At 40.8% G+C, this 20305-nt stretch overlaps 1 protein-coding gene across 1 annotated transcript in view; it reads left to right on the plus strand.

Moving 5' to 3' along the window:
* Positions 1 to 2336: 2336 nt before the first annotated feature.
* CLCN5 (chloride voltage-gated channel 5) overlaps positions 2337 to 20305 on the plus strand; it is a 189706-nt gene continuing 171737 nt past the window's right edge. The window contains exons 1-2 of the mRNA XM_043457842.1: positions 2337 to 2563; positions 5014 to 5170. Of these exons, the coding sequence (XP_043313777.1) occupies positions 5155 to 5170 (16 nt within the window). The 5' untranslated portion in view covers positions 2337 to 2563; positions 5014 to 5154. The remainder of the gene's footprint in view (positions 2564 to 5013; positions 5171 to 20305) is intronic.

A 20305-nucleotide genomic window follows, 5' to 3' on the forward strand; every position in this document is an offset into this window, starting at 1 on the left:
TTTAATTTCATGGCTGCATTCACCATCTGCAGTGATTTTGGAGCTCCCCAAAATAAACTCTTTCACCGTTTCCATTGTTTCTCCATCTATTTGCCATGAAGTGATGGGACCGGACTTGCCCCAATTCTTTTTAGTTACTTGTGGCTATTCCCCTGGACTTCCCAGGTGACGCCAGTGATAAGAACCCACCTGCCAATGCAGGAGATGTAAGAGAGGCGGGTTTGATCCCTAGGTAGGGAAGATCCCTTGGAGGAGGGCATGGCAACCCACTCCAGTATTCTTGCCTGGAGAATCCCATGGACAGAGGAGCTTGGAGGGCTATGGTCCATAGGGTCACAAAGAGTCGGAAACAACTGAAGCGACTTAGCACACAGTATTTCTCCCAAAGACATGCTGCAGCTATAAGAGGATAACAGCCCCATTATTTGAGTGACCACCATGTTTTTCAGTTCAGTCGCTCAGTTGTGTCCGACTCTTTGCGACCCCATGCATGTTTTTTATTCACTGAGAAACTTTGTTTTTTACAATCACAGGCTATCAGGAATTTTACTGCTTGAAATCATGTCAGTGAGAATAAAACATTCCACATTTGTCTGGAGCACAGAAGTTTCTTGGACCCAGAGAAGCAGCCTCAATTTCCAATCCAGGTGTAGAGCTTCAGATAAGGGGTATTTGAACATTCCATATCTATCTTTACTTTGTGGTTCCCAAGGAAACAGGACTCTGGGTTCACTTCGAAGTCCACACCTGATATCGACCCCTTCAGACAACCCCACTTCAAGCTTACTAAAACAATGCTTCATCTAAAATTCACTGAAACTCCATCCTTCCCCCAACATCATAATGACTCCTTTTGTTTGGTGAGATGCCCCAGGGTTTCTCTTGTGTGCAGACTCTCTTGTTGCAATGGGTCAAAAAACTGGACTTTTCTGATTATAGATTTGTCGTTGGTGGCCTAGTGCTGACTAGGCTAGGGTACATACAGGTTTTGTATCTCACACCACTTAGCTTGTCCAGAGGAGTAATTCAAAATTGTTCACTACAGTAGACTCTGAATTAGAGTACTGGGGTTCTAGTTAGACCACCTGGATTGATTATGCAAATGCCAGCCTCATTTTTGCCAATAAATAATAGCTGGTTCATGTTAAGTAGGTCAACACACCCCAGTGGCCTGTTTTCTTTTTTGTAAAATGAGGGGCTATTTCTTCCAAACCTAGGGCTTCAGAGTCAGGTAGGCCTAGGTTGGAATCTCAGTTCTACCCCTTCCTAGTTCTGTGATTTTTGCTTTCCTGAGCCTCTGTTTTGTAAGTATTAAAAATGGAGACAACACCCAAAACCGTACTGTGGATTTTTCAGTGTTACTGTGAGGATCATGTTGGCTGTTAGAAGCATCACTGTATTTGATCACTAATGACACTACCACTATTATATGAGCCCAGACAACCTTTCTGTGCCTCTGTTTTCTTATGAATAAAAGTGGAGAAATAATAGTACACTCCCCAGTGGGGTTACTGTGCGCATTAAATGAGATGAAAAAACTAAAGGGCTAGAACAGTGCCTGGCATATAATCAGAGGCTCAAAATAAGTGCGTGTGTGCTAAGTCGCTTCAGTCGTGTCCGACTCTTTATGACCCTATGGGCTATAGCCCTCCAGGCTCCTCTGTCCATGGGATTCTCCAGGCAAAAATACTGGAGTGGGTTGCCATGCCCTCCTCCAGGGGGAGGTTGCCATGCCTTCCTCCTGGGAAGCCCAAAATACGTGAGCTAATGTAATATACCATCAGCTTCCCTGATGGCTCAAGCGGTAAAGAATCCGCCTGCACTGCAAGAGACGCAGGAGACGGGGGTTCGCTTCGTGGGTCGGGAAGATTCCCTGGAGGAGGGCGTGGCAACTCGCTCCAGGATTCTTGCCTGGGAAATCCCACGGACATAGGAGCCTGGCAGGCTCTAGTCCACGAGGTCTCAGAGTTGGACGCGACTGAACACAGCACACACAATGTAATATACTTATTACATTAGCTCACGTATTTTGTGGGCCAGAAGCTCAGGAGAAACAGTCTAGTTCTTAGGACAAAAGCAAAAAACCGGACCGCAGGCTCGAAACAGTGAAACATAAAGCATTTATTTTTCAAAAGCAACTGACACGCCCAGCACTGGGCGAGGATCCGCCCAGTCCTTATTAAATATGGCAGCGAGCAAGGCCGACCTACTGCGGCTGCGCGCACGGAAACTCCTCCCAGCACCGCCTTCGCCGCGGCTCTCCCCGCCCTGCTGACTCCCGGGCGGGGATCACCTCCTCCCCACCTCCGCCGAGGTGTGGGGAGCGTGCAGGCTGGGGCGCGCACGCGCAGACGGCGGCCGTGCTTGGCAGATCTTTGCGAGGCGCCTGTCACATGAGCCGCGGGCCCGCTCCGCTCCCCCTCCCCCTGGCTGGGCTGTGAATGAAGCTCTGCCGGCTACGTGGGGCGCTAGCTCAACTTAGAGTCCCGGACGCCAGAGCCGACTGAGCGCTCGGCCCGCCGGCGGCGGACACGGGCTCCGTCGCTCCGGATCTCGGCGACAGGTAAAGACAAATGGGCTGTCTCTACCGCAGCGGGTCTTAGGCGGGCCCCTTGGTCCCCGGCCCACCCTCAGAGGACCCCCTGGGCGTAGAGACAGAGGGGAGGCGCTCCCCCGCTGCCTCGGCCCCCCGGAGATAGGGGTTCCCCGTGCCTGGCCGCCACCGCCTGGCACTCGGAGGAGTTAGACCGGCCAGTTCTAGCCAGTGCAGGGCGGCATCTTCCAGGGAGCCCAGCCCTATTCTCCGAGCCAGGGTCCCTGCGCTGTCCCAGCGAAGTTTCCTCGCGGAGCCGCGCCAAGCCCGCCCAGCTTTTGAATGGGGGAGGGAGGTTAGCTGCAGGCGTCCCCTTTCCACGATTGGGGCAGGGTGGCTTTGGCTGGTAAAACCCCGTTGAGGCCCCGTTCTTATCCATCCTGCTCTGGGCTGGCAAGTTTGTGTGGGTCGTAACGAAGAGGAGTCCAAGTTCTCGGAAAAGTAGTTGCTGCGTTTTTCTTTTCCCACTTAACGCGGGGAGCTGGTTCTCTCCTGACTTTACAGGCTTGCGCTTGAGCGCCTTCTCCTCAAGGGAAAAACTTTACCTTCACGTTGATATGTGTGTACCTTATTAATATTTCAGAGCAAATCATGTTCTAGGAGTGCCAAGTGAAGTTGTACGTGTGCCCATATGATAACGTCAGAGTAAGCTATCCTGAATAAGTGAGGGAGATCCAGAAGTGTGAAGTATAAAAAGCCAGTAAGGATTTGCTTTATGTACACTTCATAGATTTATTAGCAGCTGCCCAGGTTTGACTTCGGAGATGTTAAATTCTCCTGGTCCCATGAGGCGCGTATCAGTACTGCACGCTAAATAAGAGGAGAAAAAAAAGGCAAACCAAAACAAACTGCTCTAGGTTCCAGATAAGTCATCGAAGCAATTTTCCTGGTGATTCCATCCTGGGACTTTGTGAGTTCGTAGTTTTCTTGGACTTTGCAAGCCTTTCCTTATCCAAAGCATTCTTTTTTCTCTTTTGGCTTCTTGGGGTTAGTGTGCACATTCACACTTTCGTTCTTAAAAAAAGTCATTTCCATGAATAAGAGGGCTTCCCTGGTGGCTCAGACGGTAAGGAATCTGCCTGCAATGCAGGAGACCTGGGTTCAATCCCTGGGTGGGAAAGATCCCCTGGAGAAGGAAATGGCTACCCACTGCAGTAGTCTTGCCTGGAGAATCCCATGGACACAGGAGCCTGGCGGACTACAGTCTATGGGGTCGCAAAGTGTCAGACACGATTGAGCTACTAAGCATACAACCATGCATGAATAATAGTAGACAAAATGAGATTGACCACTTGATATTTTTTTATCTAGTTGACAGGTACCTGGGCATTTGTTATGTTTCTCATTCCTCTCATGTATATATTTGAGCTTTTCCGTTAAAAACCTTGGCTAACTATCTGTTAAGTAAAACTCAAATCTAAAACAACAGCAAAAAACATCATTTAAAAAAGGCCAAAATGATGACCGTCAAGTTCGTTGTTAGTCTTTAGTGTGTCTACTGTCAGCACTTTAACTTAGAGTGTGGAAGTATTGCTTGTATGAAAGCTATGGAAATAGCAATCTACTTTGAAGTTCCCTGGGTCAAAAAGGTGAGGACTTTTTCTTAGAAAAAGCAGATCGGCTTGTATACTACGTAAGGAAGACCACTTTGATATTTAAGAACTTGTTTAAATGGAGAAGCAAAGTGTTTAATATAGTCATCTTCTAAATCAAATAAAGTAGTCAGACCTTTTATTTTTTTCTTCCATTCCTAGTGCCTTTCTTATCCTTTCAAGCAGTACCGTCCAAAGACTGAATTTGACATTTTAAAAATAGAAATTATCTGAATTAATTTGGTTTTACTTAAATTAGTGTTCTACTTTTACATTTTTCTTTTCTTTTGGTTCTTTTCCTTCCTGATTATAAAAGCAATCTAAGCTCCTACAGGACATTGGCAAAATGTGAGAAAATATAATGAAGTGTGGAGAGGAAGCACCACGACCTTGAGGGCATGGCTCTTATGCAAGATCCATTTTAAAACTTTAGTCACAAAATTTGCTCTCCTTTCTATGAAATTTCTTAATGTAGAGTTGGATGTTTTGGGGGTTGGGAAGGGCATTCCCCAAAGTGTGGAACTTGGAGGTCGAGTCAAGAGACACTTAATGGCTATCTCATCCAACCACCCATCCTTTGAGATTCTGAAACCTAGGTACTGAAGATCCAGTGATTCATGCAGAATTGGACAACACTCAAGGGCAATATTAACTGACTCTAGATCTCCCCGTTCTTTTTTCAGTGATACCTTGCTGCTTAGGTGAAAATATGACACTTGACTGTCTCTGCTTATCATGGAAAGAGAGGTCCAGAGAGGGACAGGAGATAATTTTCAAGGATTTGAATGTTTTTCATTTAGGTATTCGTTTTCTTGTTGACATTTTCAGGTTCCAGTTTGAGCATTCTGCAGAATACAAGACGATACAGCTGCTGTTCTCTCCACATCCCAGTCGATTCTCCCTACAAAACTGGGGGGTCTGGGAAACTCTGAGCTTGCTGACCTCAGCGTGGGAGAGAATAGGATCAAGATGGCCACGTGGCAGGGTAAGAAGTTAGTACTTACTCCTCCAACTGGTTTTTCCTCCTTCTCTATCCTCTCCCACAACCCAAACCCCCAAGCCAGCGGCAGGCAGCCAGGCAGCTGTTTCTTTAATTTAACCGTTTGTCTTCGCCAGGACAAAGCTTTTTAGTTCAAAAGGAGTTGCTGCTAGCTAGTTCCAATTATTTTAAAGTAGGAGTGAAGGGGTGTGTGTGGAGAGTAGGAGTAGCAGGAAAATGTAGTGCCAGGAGCATTTTCAAAGAACTCCCTTCATTTGAACATGTGCTCATGGGGGTTACAGGTCAGGAGACGGAGGATATTTTTTTCATATTTCAGTTTATTTGTTTCTGGCAAATTTCCATCATAAGGTTCTCAAAGGTGGGGGAGACAGATGTCAGCACCTCTCTGGCTTTCTCTTCCCAATAAAGACTTTAAAGGATATTCAATGTTGTACGTTAATATTAATATCTGTTCTAATACAATGGCATGACTTGAAAGCAAAGCTTAACGCTATCTTGCCTGATAGAGCACATTTCTTGTGAACCTGTGATTTCTTACCACGTAAGTAACTTTTTATTTTTGGTGGGTTTTGGAGAGTATCAGAATCTCCAGGGGTGCATGGGATTTTATGTTTATCATAAGGGAGTATGGGTTTAGGAAATGGTAGACAAACACTACGTAAATTGGTCTGTGACCCCAAAAAGGTTAAGAACCACTTAGATGGAGTAGAATGAAGGGAGCTCAAATGTCTATAAATATTCAATAGGTAGGTTTGTTGGTGGTCTGATATTTCTTTTAAAACTGTCTCCTGTTGGTTATGGCTATAACAAGTATTTTTGATATGCTAGGGTTGTCACTTTAAAGATACTTGTTGAGATGAGATATCTCCTATATGCCTGGTTTGACTCATCCAATGGGCATTTATCAGGAGGAACTTGGATATTCTTGTTTAAATTCTGAGACATTGTTTTAATTCAACAAGTAGAATATAGAAATGAGTAAGATGCAGAACCCTAGAGGGTTCCTTGTCTTATCGAGGAGACAAACTATATAAGCAAATAGTTGTGTCAGGTTGAATATGTGTTATAATAGAGATGCAAAATGTGATGGACGCTCAGAGAAAAGCATGATGAACTGTGGGTTTTGAGCTGGCCTAAAAAAATGAAAAATGAGTGGGAGTTTGCCAGATGGGCAAATGAGAGAAGTGCATTCTGGGCAGACAGAGAAGCACTGTTGGGAACTTCCATCTCACAGGCCTCATGTGAGATGTGTGGGCCACGACCTTGGATGAAGCAGGAGAGGTAGTCAGAGGCCAGATGATAAAGAACCTTGTATGTCCTAAGAAGGATTTTACACTTTATCCCGAAGACAAAGATTCTAAACAGGGAATTAACATAATCAAGTTTTATTTTAGAAAGATTACTTTGGCAGCATTATTGAGGTAGGGTTGGAGCTGGAGAGAATGGAAACCAAGAACCAGTTGGGAGGTTTCTGGTATAGTGGCTTAGGGAAGAGATCGTGAGGGTCTGAGCAGAAGGAGGGGCAGCAAGGATGGAGAGAATGAGATGAATTCTGCGAACATTCTGTAACTGGATATGGGAAGAACTGAGCCTGGGTTGACACCCAGTTTTGGGTGCCTGGGGCCAGTGGCGCCATTCATTGAGTCGGGGACCATGAAAGGTATGTGGGGTGTGGGGGTGGTGGGAAATTAGTGTACTGCGTTTGGTTTGGCCTGTTTTGTTTGAGGTGCTGTGAGCTGTCAGGTCAGTGTTTAAAAGACAGTGCTGAAAGTATGGAATTAGAGTTTGTGCAGGTGCGGAGCTAAAGTTGTGTTCCTGAGTGCATGCTAAATCACTTTAGTCGTTCTGACTCTTTGTGACCCTATGGACTGTAGGCTCCTCTGTCCATTGGGATTCTCCAGGTAAGAAAACTGGAGTGGGTTGCCATTTCCTTCTCCAGGGGATCTTCCCCCACCCAGGGATCAAACCTGCGTCTCTTGCATTGGAAGGTGGGTTCTTTACCTCTAGTGCCACCTGAGAAGCCCTAGAGTTTGTGCAGGTGGGGAGCTAAAGTTTTGTTCCTAATGATGCATAAAAAGCGTGTGTTTTCTTTCTGTTTAATGGAAATGTCATTAGTAAGTTAATGATTTATAATAAAAACATTTTAATGGATAACAGTTCTTAATAAAAATGTCATAATTTCTTAATAAGTAATATATTTTGCTATCTCAGGCCCTGAAATTTGATCTGCTTAGAATCACATTGGAGGCAAACAGCTTTTCTAGCATTAATGAAGAGGGGGAGTATTCCACAGAAGTAACTGCAACTCATTCCTTGCTTTGTGCAACCTCTGAAGTGACAAGCACAGTGCAATGATGGTTTGGGTGGCAGTATGGTAGAGTAGTTATAAGTGTGGGTCCAGGTTCAATTGCGTTGGTTGTCACTTGGTAGCTGTGAGACCTTGGGCCAGTCCCTTAATCTCTCTGTGTCTCATTTTTCTCTTTTGTAAAATGGGGATAACAATAGAACTCAACCTTGCAAGGTTGTTATTGATGATTAAGTTAATATTAAACAAAACGCTTGGAACATAGTAAGTGCCATAAAAGTTTGTGCCACTATTATTAGTAGTAAGCCATTTAGAATAATGTCTATCATACAATAAGTGCTCAGTAAAATTTGGCAATGGGCTGCCCAGGTGGCTCCATGGTAAAGAATCTGCCTGCCGAGAAAGATAAATACCATATGATCTCATTTATACGTGGAATCTAAAGAAAGAAAAAGCAGCTCACAGATTCAGACAATGGATTGGTGATTGCCAAGGATGTGGGGTGGGGTTGGGCTAAATGTGTATAGGAAGTCAAAAGGTACAAGCTTCCAATTATAGAATAAGTAAGTCATAGAAATTTAATGTATAGCATGGTTCTTCTCGTTAATAATACTCTAGTGTATATTTGAAAGTTGCCAAGATAATAGATCTTAAAAGTTTCTATCACAGTGAGAAAATCTGTAACTGTGTATGGTGATAAAGGTAAACTAGACTCGTGGTGATTGTTTAAATATACATGCAAATACTGAATCAGTATGTTATAGCTCAATAAAAAACTTATAAATAAATAAAAAAAAAAAAACCCAAAAGAATCCACTTGACAGTACACGAGCTGCAGGTGACAAGGGTTCAATCCCTGGGTTGGGAAGATCCCCTGGAAGAGGAAATGGTGAAACCCACTCCAGTATTCTTGCCTGAAGAATCCCAATGGACAGAGGAGCCTGGTGGGCTGTAGTCAGGGGTTGCAAAGAGTCACACACAACTGAGTGACTGAGCACGGACACACAAAATTCAGCAATAGCTGTTATTGTTACTAGTACTCCTATTAGTATTACCACTACTGCTTCTACTACTGTCATTATTATTTGCTATATTCTGGAATGGACCTGGGACCCCATTCTGTGGAGGGAATTTTGGGTTGTCCTTGGAAGGCCTGCCCCATAGTAGTCTATTTGGGTCTTTTTTAATTTATTTTTTAATTGGAGGATAATTTCTTTACACTGTGTTAGTTTCTGCTGTACAACAACATGAATCAGCCATATGTACACATATATCCCCTCCCTCTTTTGTTTGGGTCTCTATGTAGAGGTTTAGATCTGAAGAGATCCTTAGAAAACGTCTAGCCCAACCTCTAGAGGTTTAGTGACATGACCGTGGTCAAATAGGTTAGCAGTAGTGACAGAACTAAAACTCAGGTCTTCTGAGTCACTATTCCAATTTTTTCTTATTGACTCTTGGAGCAGGGAATGTGTGGTTCTGTCCTCAGCTCAAGGAAGCTCTGAGTCACTTTCTGCATCTGCTAGAGAAACTCTTCAGAGCTAGAGGAAGCCAAGTGTCGTTAGTCTCTCAGGTCAATGCTGTCTAGTTCCTCCATGGAGAATTGGATCAGAATTCCCATACCTCTTAAACATGGCCAACATTATTATTTTGACTTTGTTTGATGGAGTCCTCTAAGACATTTCCTGGCCATTTTAAACAGAGTTTACTGAGCATAATTTAATATTTTTGATAACTCAGAGTCATCATTAATAACATCAGTTTCATTGGTCTAATGGTCAAGAAAATATTGAAGAGAATACTAACCAAGTTGGGGTGGGATGAGGGTGGAGACTTGTGTTGTCAGGTGCCATTTATTTATTCAATTAACGTCCAGCACCACTTGTGTACCAGGCACTATGTAGAGCCCTGGAGATGGCAGTGGTCAGTAAACACAGGAATGGACTCTGCTGTCACAGAACTTACCGATGAGGATAAAAGTAGCATTTCAACTTTATGAAATGCTTTATTTAACAAACATAGTGAAGTAACTTGGAAAAATGACACCAATGTAAATTTAGAAGGATTAAAATAGTGTTTCTTAATAAAAGAGGGGGGTGCATTGGAAGTGCCTTTTAAAAATATTCTTGCTCAGTTCTCATCCCCTCAAATTGTGATTCAGTTTTAAGACCTGAGTGTTTAAAGAACTGCTGTGAGCAATTCTGATGTGTAGTCCTGTTTGGGAACTGCTGCATTAAAGAATTAAAAGTTTTAAAAAAATGATAAAGGAACTCAAAAAATATAGGAGGATACTCACATAATTTTGGGGTAGGGAAGATGTTTGTATGCATAATATGAAAGGTAGACTGATGAAAAAGTTTAATATAATCAACTATATGAAAATTTAAAATTTCTACACAAAACCATGAGAGAACTAGAAACAATTGCAAAAAGACTCATTATCCTTAATATATAGACTCACAGCTTAATAAGAAAAATACAAGTATTTTACTAGAAAAATGTGCAAAGGATGGGAATAGGAAAATACATAAGCAGAAATCCAGATGGCCAATAAACATGAAAAAATGTTCTGTCTCAGTAGTAGTCAAAGAAAGGGGGAATTAAAATGGCATACCATTTTCTCCAATATAATTTGCAGTCATTAAAACGAAATGACAAAATGCAGCTTTGGCAAGGACACAAGCAAGTAGGCATTCGCATACATGTCTGGTGGGAATGTCAGTTTGGCAATATTTGTCAAAAGCTTTAAAAAACATGTTTATCTTTTCACCCAGCAGTTCCTTTTCTTGGAATTCATCCTAAGGAAATAATGAAGGATGTACAGAAAGATGTATCAATAAGGATATTGATTGTAGCATTTTCTATAGTGGGGAAAATTGATAACAATTGCATTCTGATGCATTGATACAATGGAATACTATAGTTATTAAAAATGATAATGTGGATTAATTATACTTATTAACATAGAAATGGGTTCACAATATGGTGTTAAATGGTGGGGGTGGGAAGTACATCCCAAATTATCAGCATTTAAAAGTGTGGGCTCTGGGCTTAGAGCTAGATGGAAATCCCAGCTTTATGAGCTGCGTGGTTTTGAGAAGTTACTTGCCTTGTGTCCAACTCTTTGTGACCCCATGGACTATATAGTCCATGGAATTCTCCAGGCCAGAATGCTGGAGTGGATAGCTGTTCCCTTCTCCAGGGGATCTTCCCAACCCAGAGATCGAACCCAGGTCTCCCACATTGCAGGTGGATTGTTTAACGTCTGAGTCACCAGGGAAGCCCATCCTCAACTTCCACATTAGTTAAAGAGGGATAAAATAGAAGTGAACCTAACAGTTCCCAACCTATACATCCATTAGGATCACCTGGGGATCTTTAAAGCCCCCCCAAGCCCAAGCCTCACCCAGACCGATGAAATATGAATCTCTAGGATTGAATCCAGTGCTCAGGGATTGAGGCCCACCAGGTGACTCCAGTGTGCAGAGGAATTTGGAAACTGCTGAGCTAATCTGTAGGGTGGTTGCAAGGATTACATCAGAAAATGATGACAGTAAAATAAGTCAGAAAGAGAAAAACAAAATATCATATATTAACACATATATGTAGAATCTAGAAAAGTGGTATAAATGAGTTTATTTGTAAAGCAGAAATAGAGACACAGACATAGAGAACAAACTTATAGATACCAAGGGTGGAAGGCAGGGGTGAATGGATTGGGAGATTGGGATTGACATATGTGAACTATTGATACTATGTGTAAAATGGATAGCTAATGAGAAACTACTGTATACACAGGGAACTACACTCAGTGCTCTGTGGTGACCTAAATGGGGAGGAAGTAAAAAAAAAGGGAATATACATATACATATAACTGATACACTTTACTGTACAGTAGAAACTAGCACAACATTGTAAAACAATTATACTACAATTTTTTTTTAAAAAAAGAGTCCAGTAAAAAGGGAGAAAAAAAGAAGATCACAGTGCCTGGCATGTGGTAAGTACTCAATACATGGTAACTATTGTCAGTAACTGTTACTTTTTATTATTAATAGTATGATCCCATATTAATACATGTGTCATGTCCATGTATGTTTCTACAAAGAAAAGTCTAAGGGGATAGACCCCAAAGTATTTTTTAAAATAATTGCGGTTGACTTTCTTTTTGTTTATTTGTATCTTTTAATTTTTCTGTATATAACATAGATTCCTTGTTAATTTTTACAAGTATAATTTCTGAAGAAACTATCAGATATATGTATGCAACTTTATATACTAAGGTATTTATAAATGGTGAAAAAATGAAGCTTTATATACTAAGGTATTTATAAATGGTGACAAACTAACATGGGGAATGTTAGTAAATTACGACAGGTCCACAGAGTAAAATATTTGGCTATTAAAAATCAAGACCAATGCTGAAGAAAAACTTCATGGTATAATGGAAGAGTATGGGATTATTCTGCTTCTGTCTTTTCAATGTAACTGGGAGTTTATATATATATCTCTATGTGTTTACATCTGTATACCTATGAATGTGATGATAAATACAGAATGGATGGAAATGATCCAAAGTTGTTGAACTGGCTATCCCCAGGTAGTAGGATGCATTTATATTTTTTCCCTTTTGTACTTGTATTTTCCAAATTTTATATAATAAATATGTATTTCTTTTAAATCAGAGAACAAGTTGTTTGGAAATGAGGTGTAAAATAGCAGTGCCTCCAACAAGGAAAGAAGTGAATTGTATGGGCTTCTAGACAGCTGTTTCAGCCTTTCTGTGCCCTCTACCTCCAAATAAAAAACAAAACAAAACACACTAAATCCCTGAGGGTTTTGTTAGAGCAGTTTTTTTTTTTTAATATTAATTCTTCCTTAAGTATTCTTGTAATTTTTGACTGTCTCTCCTGTTGACTCCAAAAAAACTCTTTTGAGAGTGAGATTGGGGACAGGAAAAGTGTGCAAAAATGGGGAAATTACACTTAATCTAGTGTGGGAGTTACATAATAAGGTGAAGTGGCAAAATATGTCCGGGTAAGCATGAAAATAAAACAGATGCAGTGAGAAACTGTTCTATTGACTTCAGATCCAAGGCAAGTAAATTTCAACCTTGCAGTTTTTTTTTTTTTTTTTTTTTTTTTAGCACATCACAGTGTATTTGTAAACACTCTGGTGATTTAGCTAACACTTGGGCGCCAAGGGGAGCATCACAAAGCAGTCAGTGAATTGATCACAGAGCTTCAGTGTGAAATCTCGATGGCTGTGTGGCTTGAAACTTCGACCACCATCACCTAGGAAAAGCCATCTGGTCCTGTTCTGTTGACCAAAACATTAGTATGTGTGTGACTCTCAAATAAAAGGGATGGTGTTAGCACAGGAGTAAAGAAACAGAGCCTCCACTCCCCTCCTTTTTTCTCTGGTGCAGTGTCTCATCTATGGCAGGTACAGGAAATGAGTTCTTCATCTCTCTGCATTATTGCCCTACCACAACTCCTCACTGGGGCAGAATGGGATGGGGTATGGATTATGATGAAAAATACTGAGTAGGGGGTAGCCAAAAAGAGACTTGCAGAAAATTTTTCTCTAAGAGCCAGCTATTCCTTCCCAAGCGTCCAGTGTGGAAGGAACATGGGCCTTGGAATCCGATACACCTGCATCTGAACCCATTTCTGCCAGTTGGTAACCAGAGTTCTCTAAGCTCCAAAAGCCTCAGTTATGTCCTCTGGGGTCAAGTGTAGTCTCTGGAGACAGACTCCCTGGGTTTGTATCCTGGCCCTGTTGCTGCTAGCTATAGGCAAGTTATTTCATATCTTTGGGCCTTACCCTCTTCTGTAAAATGGGGTTAATAATAATCATACTTCAAAGGGTATATTGCATCACTCTGTACTATTTATAATTACATGTGAATCTACAAATTATGTTTTTATCTCAATGTAAAATTTTAATTAAAGAGAATAGGAAGAAAGACTTTCTCCTCCATAACAATAATAGTGTTCACACTCAAGGAATTATCACCTATACAATAATTTTATGTAGTTTATAGCCTATATTTTTTAAATTATCCTAAAGTATCTTTTAGGACTTCCTTGGTGGCTCAGACAGTAAAGCATCTGCCTACAGTGCAGGAGACCCGGGTTCAATCCCTGGGTCAGGAAGATCTCCTGGAGAAGGAAATGGTAACCCACTCCAGTATTCTTGCCTGGAAAATCCCATGGATGGAGAAGCCTGGTTGGCTACAGACCATGGGATCACAAAGAGTCGGACACGACTGAGCGACTTCGCTTCACTAAAGTATCTTTTATAGCATTTTTGAGGAGGCATTTGGTATCCAATCAAGGGACAAATATTTAATTATCTGTCCCTTTCATTCCTGTTTCTTTGTTTCATTGTGATACATTGACAGTTTTGAAGAAGCCAGGACAGTTGTCATATAAAAAACATTCCTCAGTTTGGCTTTGTGTGATTGTTTTCCTGAGATTAGATTCGAGTTCTGTGCTTTTGGCAAGAAATTTACATAGGTGATGTTGTGTACGTCCACTGCATTACATTTTGGGTGAAGACATGTAATGTCAGTTTACCCTGTTATTGGTGATGCTAAAGTAATCACTTATTAAGGCTGTATCTGCCATATCTCTTCATTGCTGAGGTTCTGTTTTTTATAGATAATTAATAAAAAGTATCTGTGGCATGGTACTTTAAGACCTTAGGAATATCCTGTTTCCCAAATCATTCCTCCAACAGTTTTAGCATTAATTGGCAATCTTTATTCAAGTTTCTGAAAAGCAATTTTTCTAATTTTATCATCCCTCATTTTTTTTCAACTGGAATTCATCTATAAGGAAGTGCTCCTCCACATTTTATTTTTTATTTAACTATAGTTGATTTACAGTATTATGTTAGTTTCAGGTATATAGCTTCAGATTCTTTTTCATAATAGGTTATCATAAGATGCTGAATATAGTTCCTTGTGCTATATGGTAAATCCTTATTGTTTATCTATTTTATTTATAGTAATGTGTATCTATTAATCCCATACTCCTAGTTTGTGCCTCCTCTTCTTTGGTAACCATAAGTTTGTTTTCTCTGTCTGTGAGTCTCTTTTGTAAATAAGTTGATTTGTATTATATCTTTAGATTCCATATGTAAGTGATATCATATAATATTTGTCTTTGGTTGAGTTATTTCATTTAATATGATAGTCTCTAGATCCATTTATGTTGCTGCAAATGTCTTTATTCTTTTTTATGGCTAACACTCCATTGTATATATGTACTGTATCTTCTTTATCCATTCGTTTGTCGATGGACATTTAGGTTGCTTCCATGTCTTGGCTGTTGTAAATAGTGCTGCAATAAACATTGAAGTGCATGTATTTTTTCAAATTCATTTTCATATTTTTCATATATATGCCCAGGAGTGGGATTGCTGGATCATATGGTAGTTCTATTTTTAGTTTCTTAAGACACCTCCAGACTGTTTTCCATAGTGGCTGCACCAATTTACATTCCCACCAACAGTGTGGGACTCCCACAGTTTTTAAGAGAAACAAATTGTATCCCAAAAGACAAATGCTCATTTTTTCCTCCTGGGAAGCTTCTTTTTTAATTGTGGTAAAATACACATAACATAAAAATTACCAGTTTAGCTATTTTAAAGTACACAATTTAGTGACATTTGGTACATTCACAATGTTGTGAGTACTCTCTAGTTCCAGGACATTTTCATTACACTTCCAAAAGGAAATCCCCTCCCCATTAAAAAATAATAATCATGTTGTCCTTTGTTATTACCGTATCGTTTTGCCTAGAATATTGTTTCCCTCACACAGTTGTAGGTTACAATGAGAATCACCAAAATGCCTGGCCTGTGATGGCTATTCTCATTGTATTATAATTGTGACAGAAAGGAAAAATCACTGTGCTCTTACAGGGATGTTTTTTAACTGGAAAGAATCTTTTGAGATGATCTGTTTCCAGAATCTCATCTTGCACAGGAAGAAACTGAGGCCCAAGGAGACTCATTCTGGTCATACAGCTGTCACATGGGGCATAGAGCCAGGATTAGGCCCCCAGCTTGATAATCAGGGCCAATCTGTGTGCCTGTTTATCCCTACTGCATTACACTGCTACCACTTCCGCAGGCTTGTCTATTTTATAATTTTCTGCTAAATGTTTGTTTTTTCCTACTGTTGCTTTCCCTGTTTTATTGCTGTTTTGAAAAGTTTGGTTTTTTCCTCCCCAAAGAATTGCTTTGTCATGGAGGCTTCCAGGATGTGTTTTTTTCTTCCTGTGCCTCTGTTAGCATTTTTGAAATAAACTATAGGTTCCTTAGGTTTTAACCAGAATTGTGATTCAAAGCTTCCTGTTTCATGTAACACTGTTCTGTGTGTGGCCGGGCAGGGGGAGGGAGGCCTAGAAAGTTTCACTATGGGTGGCAACAAATGTCAGATTTTTCTTCTTCCCATCTTCTGTTTTTTTTAAATTATTTTATTTTTGGCTGCGTTGGGTCATTGCTGCACACAGGCTTTCTCTAGTAGCGGAGAGCAAGAGCTACTCTCTATTTGCTGTGCATGGGCCTCTCATTGCAGTGGCTTCTCTTGTTGCAGAGCAGGGGCTCGAAGCGTGTAGGCTCAGTAGTTGTGGCACACAGGGTTAGTTGCTTTGTGGCATGTGGAATCTTCCTGGACCAGGGATCAAGCCCTTGTCCCCTGCATTGGCAGGCAGATTCTTTACCATTAGACCACCAGGAAAGTCTCCTACCTTCTGTTAACATGCAGGTATTTATAAGACCTGTTGTCAGACCAGAGAAGCTGTTGAGGAGTTAATAGGATGTGGTAACTCCCTAGTAATGGCATATCTTCATGCTTTTCAACCCAATACCATTCAGGGGTGAGGTAGCATTTTATTGTATTTATTTAGGATTTCTGCCCTTACTACTTCCATGAAGAGCATCAGAATCCACTGCCCTCCCTTGGCCTGGCCTGACCTATGTGTGGCCATCTATGACTAAGCACTGAATATTCCCAGGTCGAAATCATGATCTTTCCTATTTAGCTTGAGAGTGATGAGAGGCAGATGAACAAGGGAATGGACACTATCCAAAGGCCAAACTCTGCCAACGGCTTCTTTTCCTTGGGCTCTGGACCCTGGTAATTAATAATAATAATAATAGAACTTCTTCCTCTTACATTTGCTATACTGCTTGATCCACTATCCGCCCAGATATCAAAGCCAAAAGTTTGTATGGCAGCACATGGTCCTTGCCATTCCCCACATACAGTCCGTCCTTGGTGGCCTAGAGCATTTCAGTAGGTCACTTTCCTGGCAAATGTCTACTTATCTTTCAGTCATCAGCTCAGAGGTCATGTCTTTTCTGTAGCTCTTCCTGAAACCCTGCCTCTCCTCTGGTAAAATTCGCTTCTTTGTGTATTTCCCCACTATATTGTATATCCCTTGAAGGCATTGACTATTTTTGTTCAGTACTTTTGTTTTTGTGTCTTCTCTATGCCAGACATTGTGTTGGGTGGGTGCTGGGGATATAGTAGTGGCCACAAAAGTCATGATTCTTGTCCTTCTAAGCCTTGCAGTCATGTGGGAGAGTTGGAATGCAAACAAATAAATGCACAAATGTTTCATTATGAAGTGTCGTGAGTGCTATAACGTCCTCTGAAAAAGAATAATAAATAAGACGTAATTTATTGGGAGGAAAGGTCTGGGAAAAAGTGGCAAGTTTGGCTGAGGCTGAAGGATAAGCAGGAATTATCCAAGCGAAGAGTTGGGGGAAGGGCATCCCAGGCAGAGGAAACAAAGTGAAAATCCCTGAGGTGGAAAGAACCTGGATTCTTCCCTAGCACAGCCCAGTGGGGCTGTACCATAGTGAAGAAGGTACAAAGGGGCATGGGATGAAATTGGAAGGAAGGGGGACTTCCCTGGTGGTCCAGTGGTTAGGACTTGGCACTTCCACTGCAGGGGGCACAGGTTCGATCCCTGGTTGGAGAACTAATATCCTACATGACAAGCAGTGCAGCCAAAAAAAAGAAAAAAGGAAAAAAAAAAATTGGAAGAGTGAGCAGAGAACTGGTCACTGGTCACACAGGGTTTCATAGGCCATGTAACCAAGTATCCTAAGTGCAGTGTGGAGGCTTTGCAGGTAGATTGGACAGAGCAGTTTTCAGTGAAGGAGAGGGGTGTGTCTCTATCACTTTTAAAAAAAATTCATTTTAATTGGAAGATAATTACCTTATGATATTGTGATGGTTTTTGCCATATGTCGACATGAATCAGCCACGGGTGTACGTGTGTCCCCCCCATCCTGAACCCCCTCCCAGCTCCCTCCCCACCCCATCCTTCTGGGTTGTCCCAGAGCACCGGCTTGAGTGACCTGCTTTGTGCATCAAACTTGTACTGGTCATCTATTTTACATATGGTAATATACGTGTTTCAATGCTGTTCTCTCAAATCATCCCACCCTTGCCTTCTCCTACTGAGTCCAAAAGTCTGTTCTTTACATCTGTGTCTCTTTTGCTGCCTTGCATATAGGATCGTCGTTACCGTCTTTCTAAATTCCATATATATATACTTTAATATATAGTATTTGTGTTTCTCTTTCTGACTTACTTCACTCTGTATAATAGGCTCCAGTTTCATCCACCTCATTAGAACTGACTCAAATGCATTCCTTCTTATGGCTGAATAATATTCCATTGTATATATGTACCACAACTTCCTTACCTGTTTGTCTGCCAAAGGACATCTAGGTTGCTTCCATGTCCTGGCTATTGTAAACAGTGCTGCAGTGAACTTTGGGGTACTTGTGTCTCTTTCAATTCAGGTTTCCTTGGTGTGAATGCCCAGCAGTGGAATTGCTGGATCATATGGCAGTTCTATTCCCAGTTTTTTAAGGAATCTCCACACTGTTCTCCATAGTGACTGTACCAGTTTGCATTCCTACCAACAGTGTAAGAGGATTCCCTTTTCTCCACACCGTCTCCAGCATTTATTCTTTGTAGACTTTTTAATGTTGGCCATTCTGACCAGCATAAGATGATGCCTCATTGTGGTTTCGATTTGCATTTCTCTGATAATGAGTGATGTTGAGCATCTTTTCATGTGTTTATTAGCCATCCTTATATCTTCTTTGGAGAAATATCTGTTTAGTTCTTTTGCCCACTTTTTGATTGGGTTGTTAGTTTTTCTGGTATCGAGCTGTATGAACTGCTTGTATATTTTGGAGACTAATTCTTTGTCAGTTGTTTGGTTTGCTGTTATTTTCTCCCATTCTGAAGGCTGTCTTTTCACCTTGCTTATAGTTTCCTTCATCATGCAAAAGCTTTTACGTTTAATTAGGTCCCATTTGTTTATTTTTGTTTTTATTTCCATTACTCTGGGAGGTGGGTCATAGAGAACCTTGCTGTGATTTATGTCAGAGTGTTCTGCCTATGTTTTCCTCTAAGAGTTTTATAGTTTCTGGTCTTACATTTAGATCTTTAGCCCATTTTGAGTTTATTTTTGTGTATGGTGTTAGAAAGTGTTCTAGTTTCTTCCTTTTACAGGTGGTTGACCAGTTTTCCCAGGACCACTTGTTAAAGAGATTATCTTTTCTCCATTGTATATATTTGCCTCCTTTGTCAAAGATAAGGTGTCCATAGGTGCATGGATTTATCTCTGGGCTTTCTATTTTGTTCCACTGATCTATATTTCTGTCTTTGTGCCAGTACCATACTGTCTTTGGTGACTGTAGCTTTGTAGTATAGTCTGAAGTCAGGCAGGTTGATTCCTCCAGTTCCCTTTTTCTTTCTCAAGATTGCTTTGGCTGTTTGGGGTCTTTTGTGTTTCCATACAAATTGTAAAATTATTTGTTCTAGTTCTGTGAAAAATATCATTGGTAGTTTGATATGGATTGCATTGAATCTATAGATTTGCTTTGGGTAATATACTCATTTTCACTGTATTGAAGCTTCCAAACCAAGAACATGGTATATTTCTCCATCTGTTTGTGTCATCTTTGATTTCTTTCATCAGTGTTTTATAGTTTTCTGTATACAGAAAATATTTTATTCTTTTTGTTGTGGTGGTGAATGGGATTGTTTCCTTAATTTCTCTTTCTGATTTTTCATAGTGCATAGGAATGCAAGAGATTTCTGTGTGTTAATTTTATATCCTGCAACTTTACTATATTCATTGATTAGCACTAGTGATTTTCTGGTGGCATCTTTAGGGTTGTCTACATAGAGGATCATGTCATCTGCAAACAGTGAGAATTTTACTTTTTTTTTTCCAGTCTGTATTTCTTTTTCTTATCTGCTGTGGCTTGGACTTCCAAAACTATGTTGAATAGTAGTGGTGAGTGATACCCTTGTTTTTTGTTCCTGATTTTAGAGGAAATGCTTTCAGTTTTTTTGCCATTGAGCATAATGTTTGCTGTGGGTTTGTCATATATGGCTTTTATTATGTTGAGGTATGTTCCTTTTATGCCTACTTTCTGGAGAGTTTTTATCATAAATGGGCATTGAATTTTGTCACTTTTGCATGCCAACTGTCTAGCAGAGAGTACCTGCCACATACTATGTGTTCATTGAGGCTTTGTTTAATGAGTAGTACTTGGCTTGCCTTCCTACCAGGATTTCCATGAATATTAAAGTAGGTAAAATATGCTAAAGTGCTTTGCAAAATGTAGAATGTTAAACAAGTGTTATCCTATTAGATGTGATTCACTGGATTCTATGCAGTGATGCTTACAGATGTTCACTACCATTGGTGTGGGGAGGAGGGAAACATTTTAAACTAGTGAAATGTCAACCAGATCATTCCAAGCCA

Source organism: Cervus canadensis, chromosome X (assembly GCF_019320065.1).
Source record: "Cervus canadensis isolate Bull #8, Minnesota chromosome X, ASM1932006v1, whole genome shotgun sequence".
In the NCBI taxonomy this organism is placed as follows: Eukaryota; Metazoa; Chordata; class Mammalia; order Artiodactyla; family Cervidae; genus Cervus; species Cervus canadensis.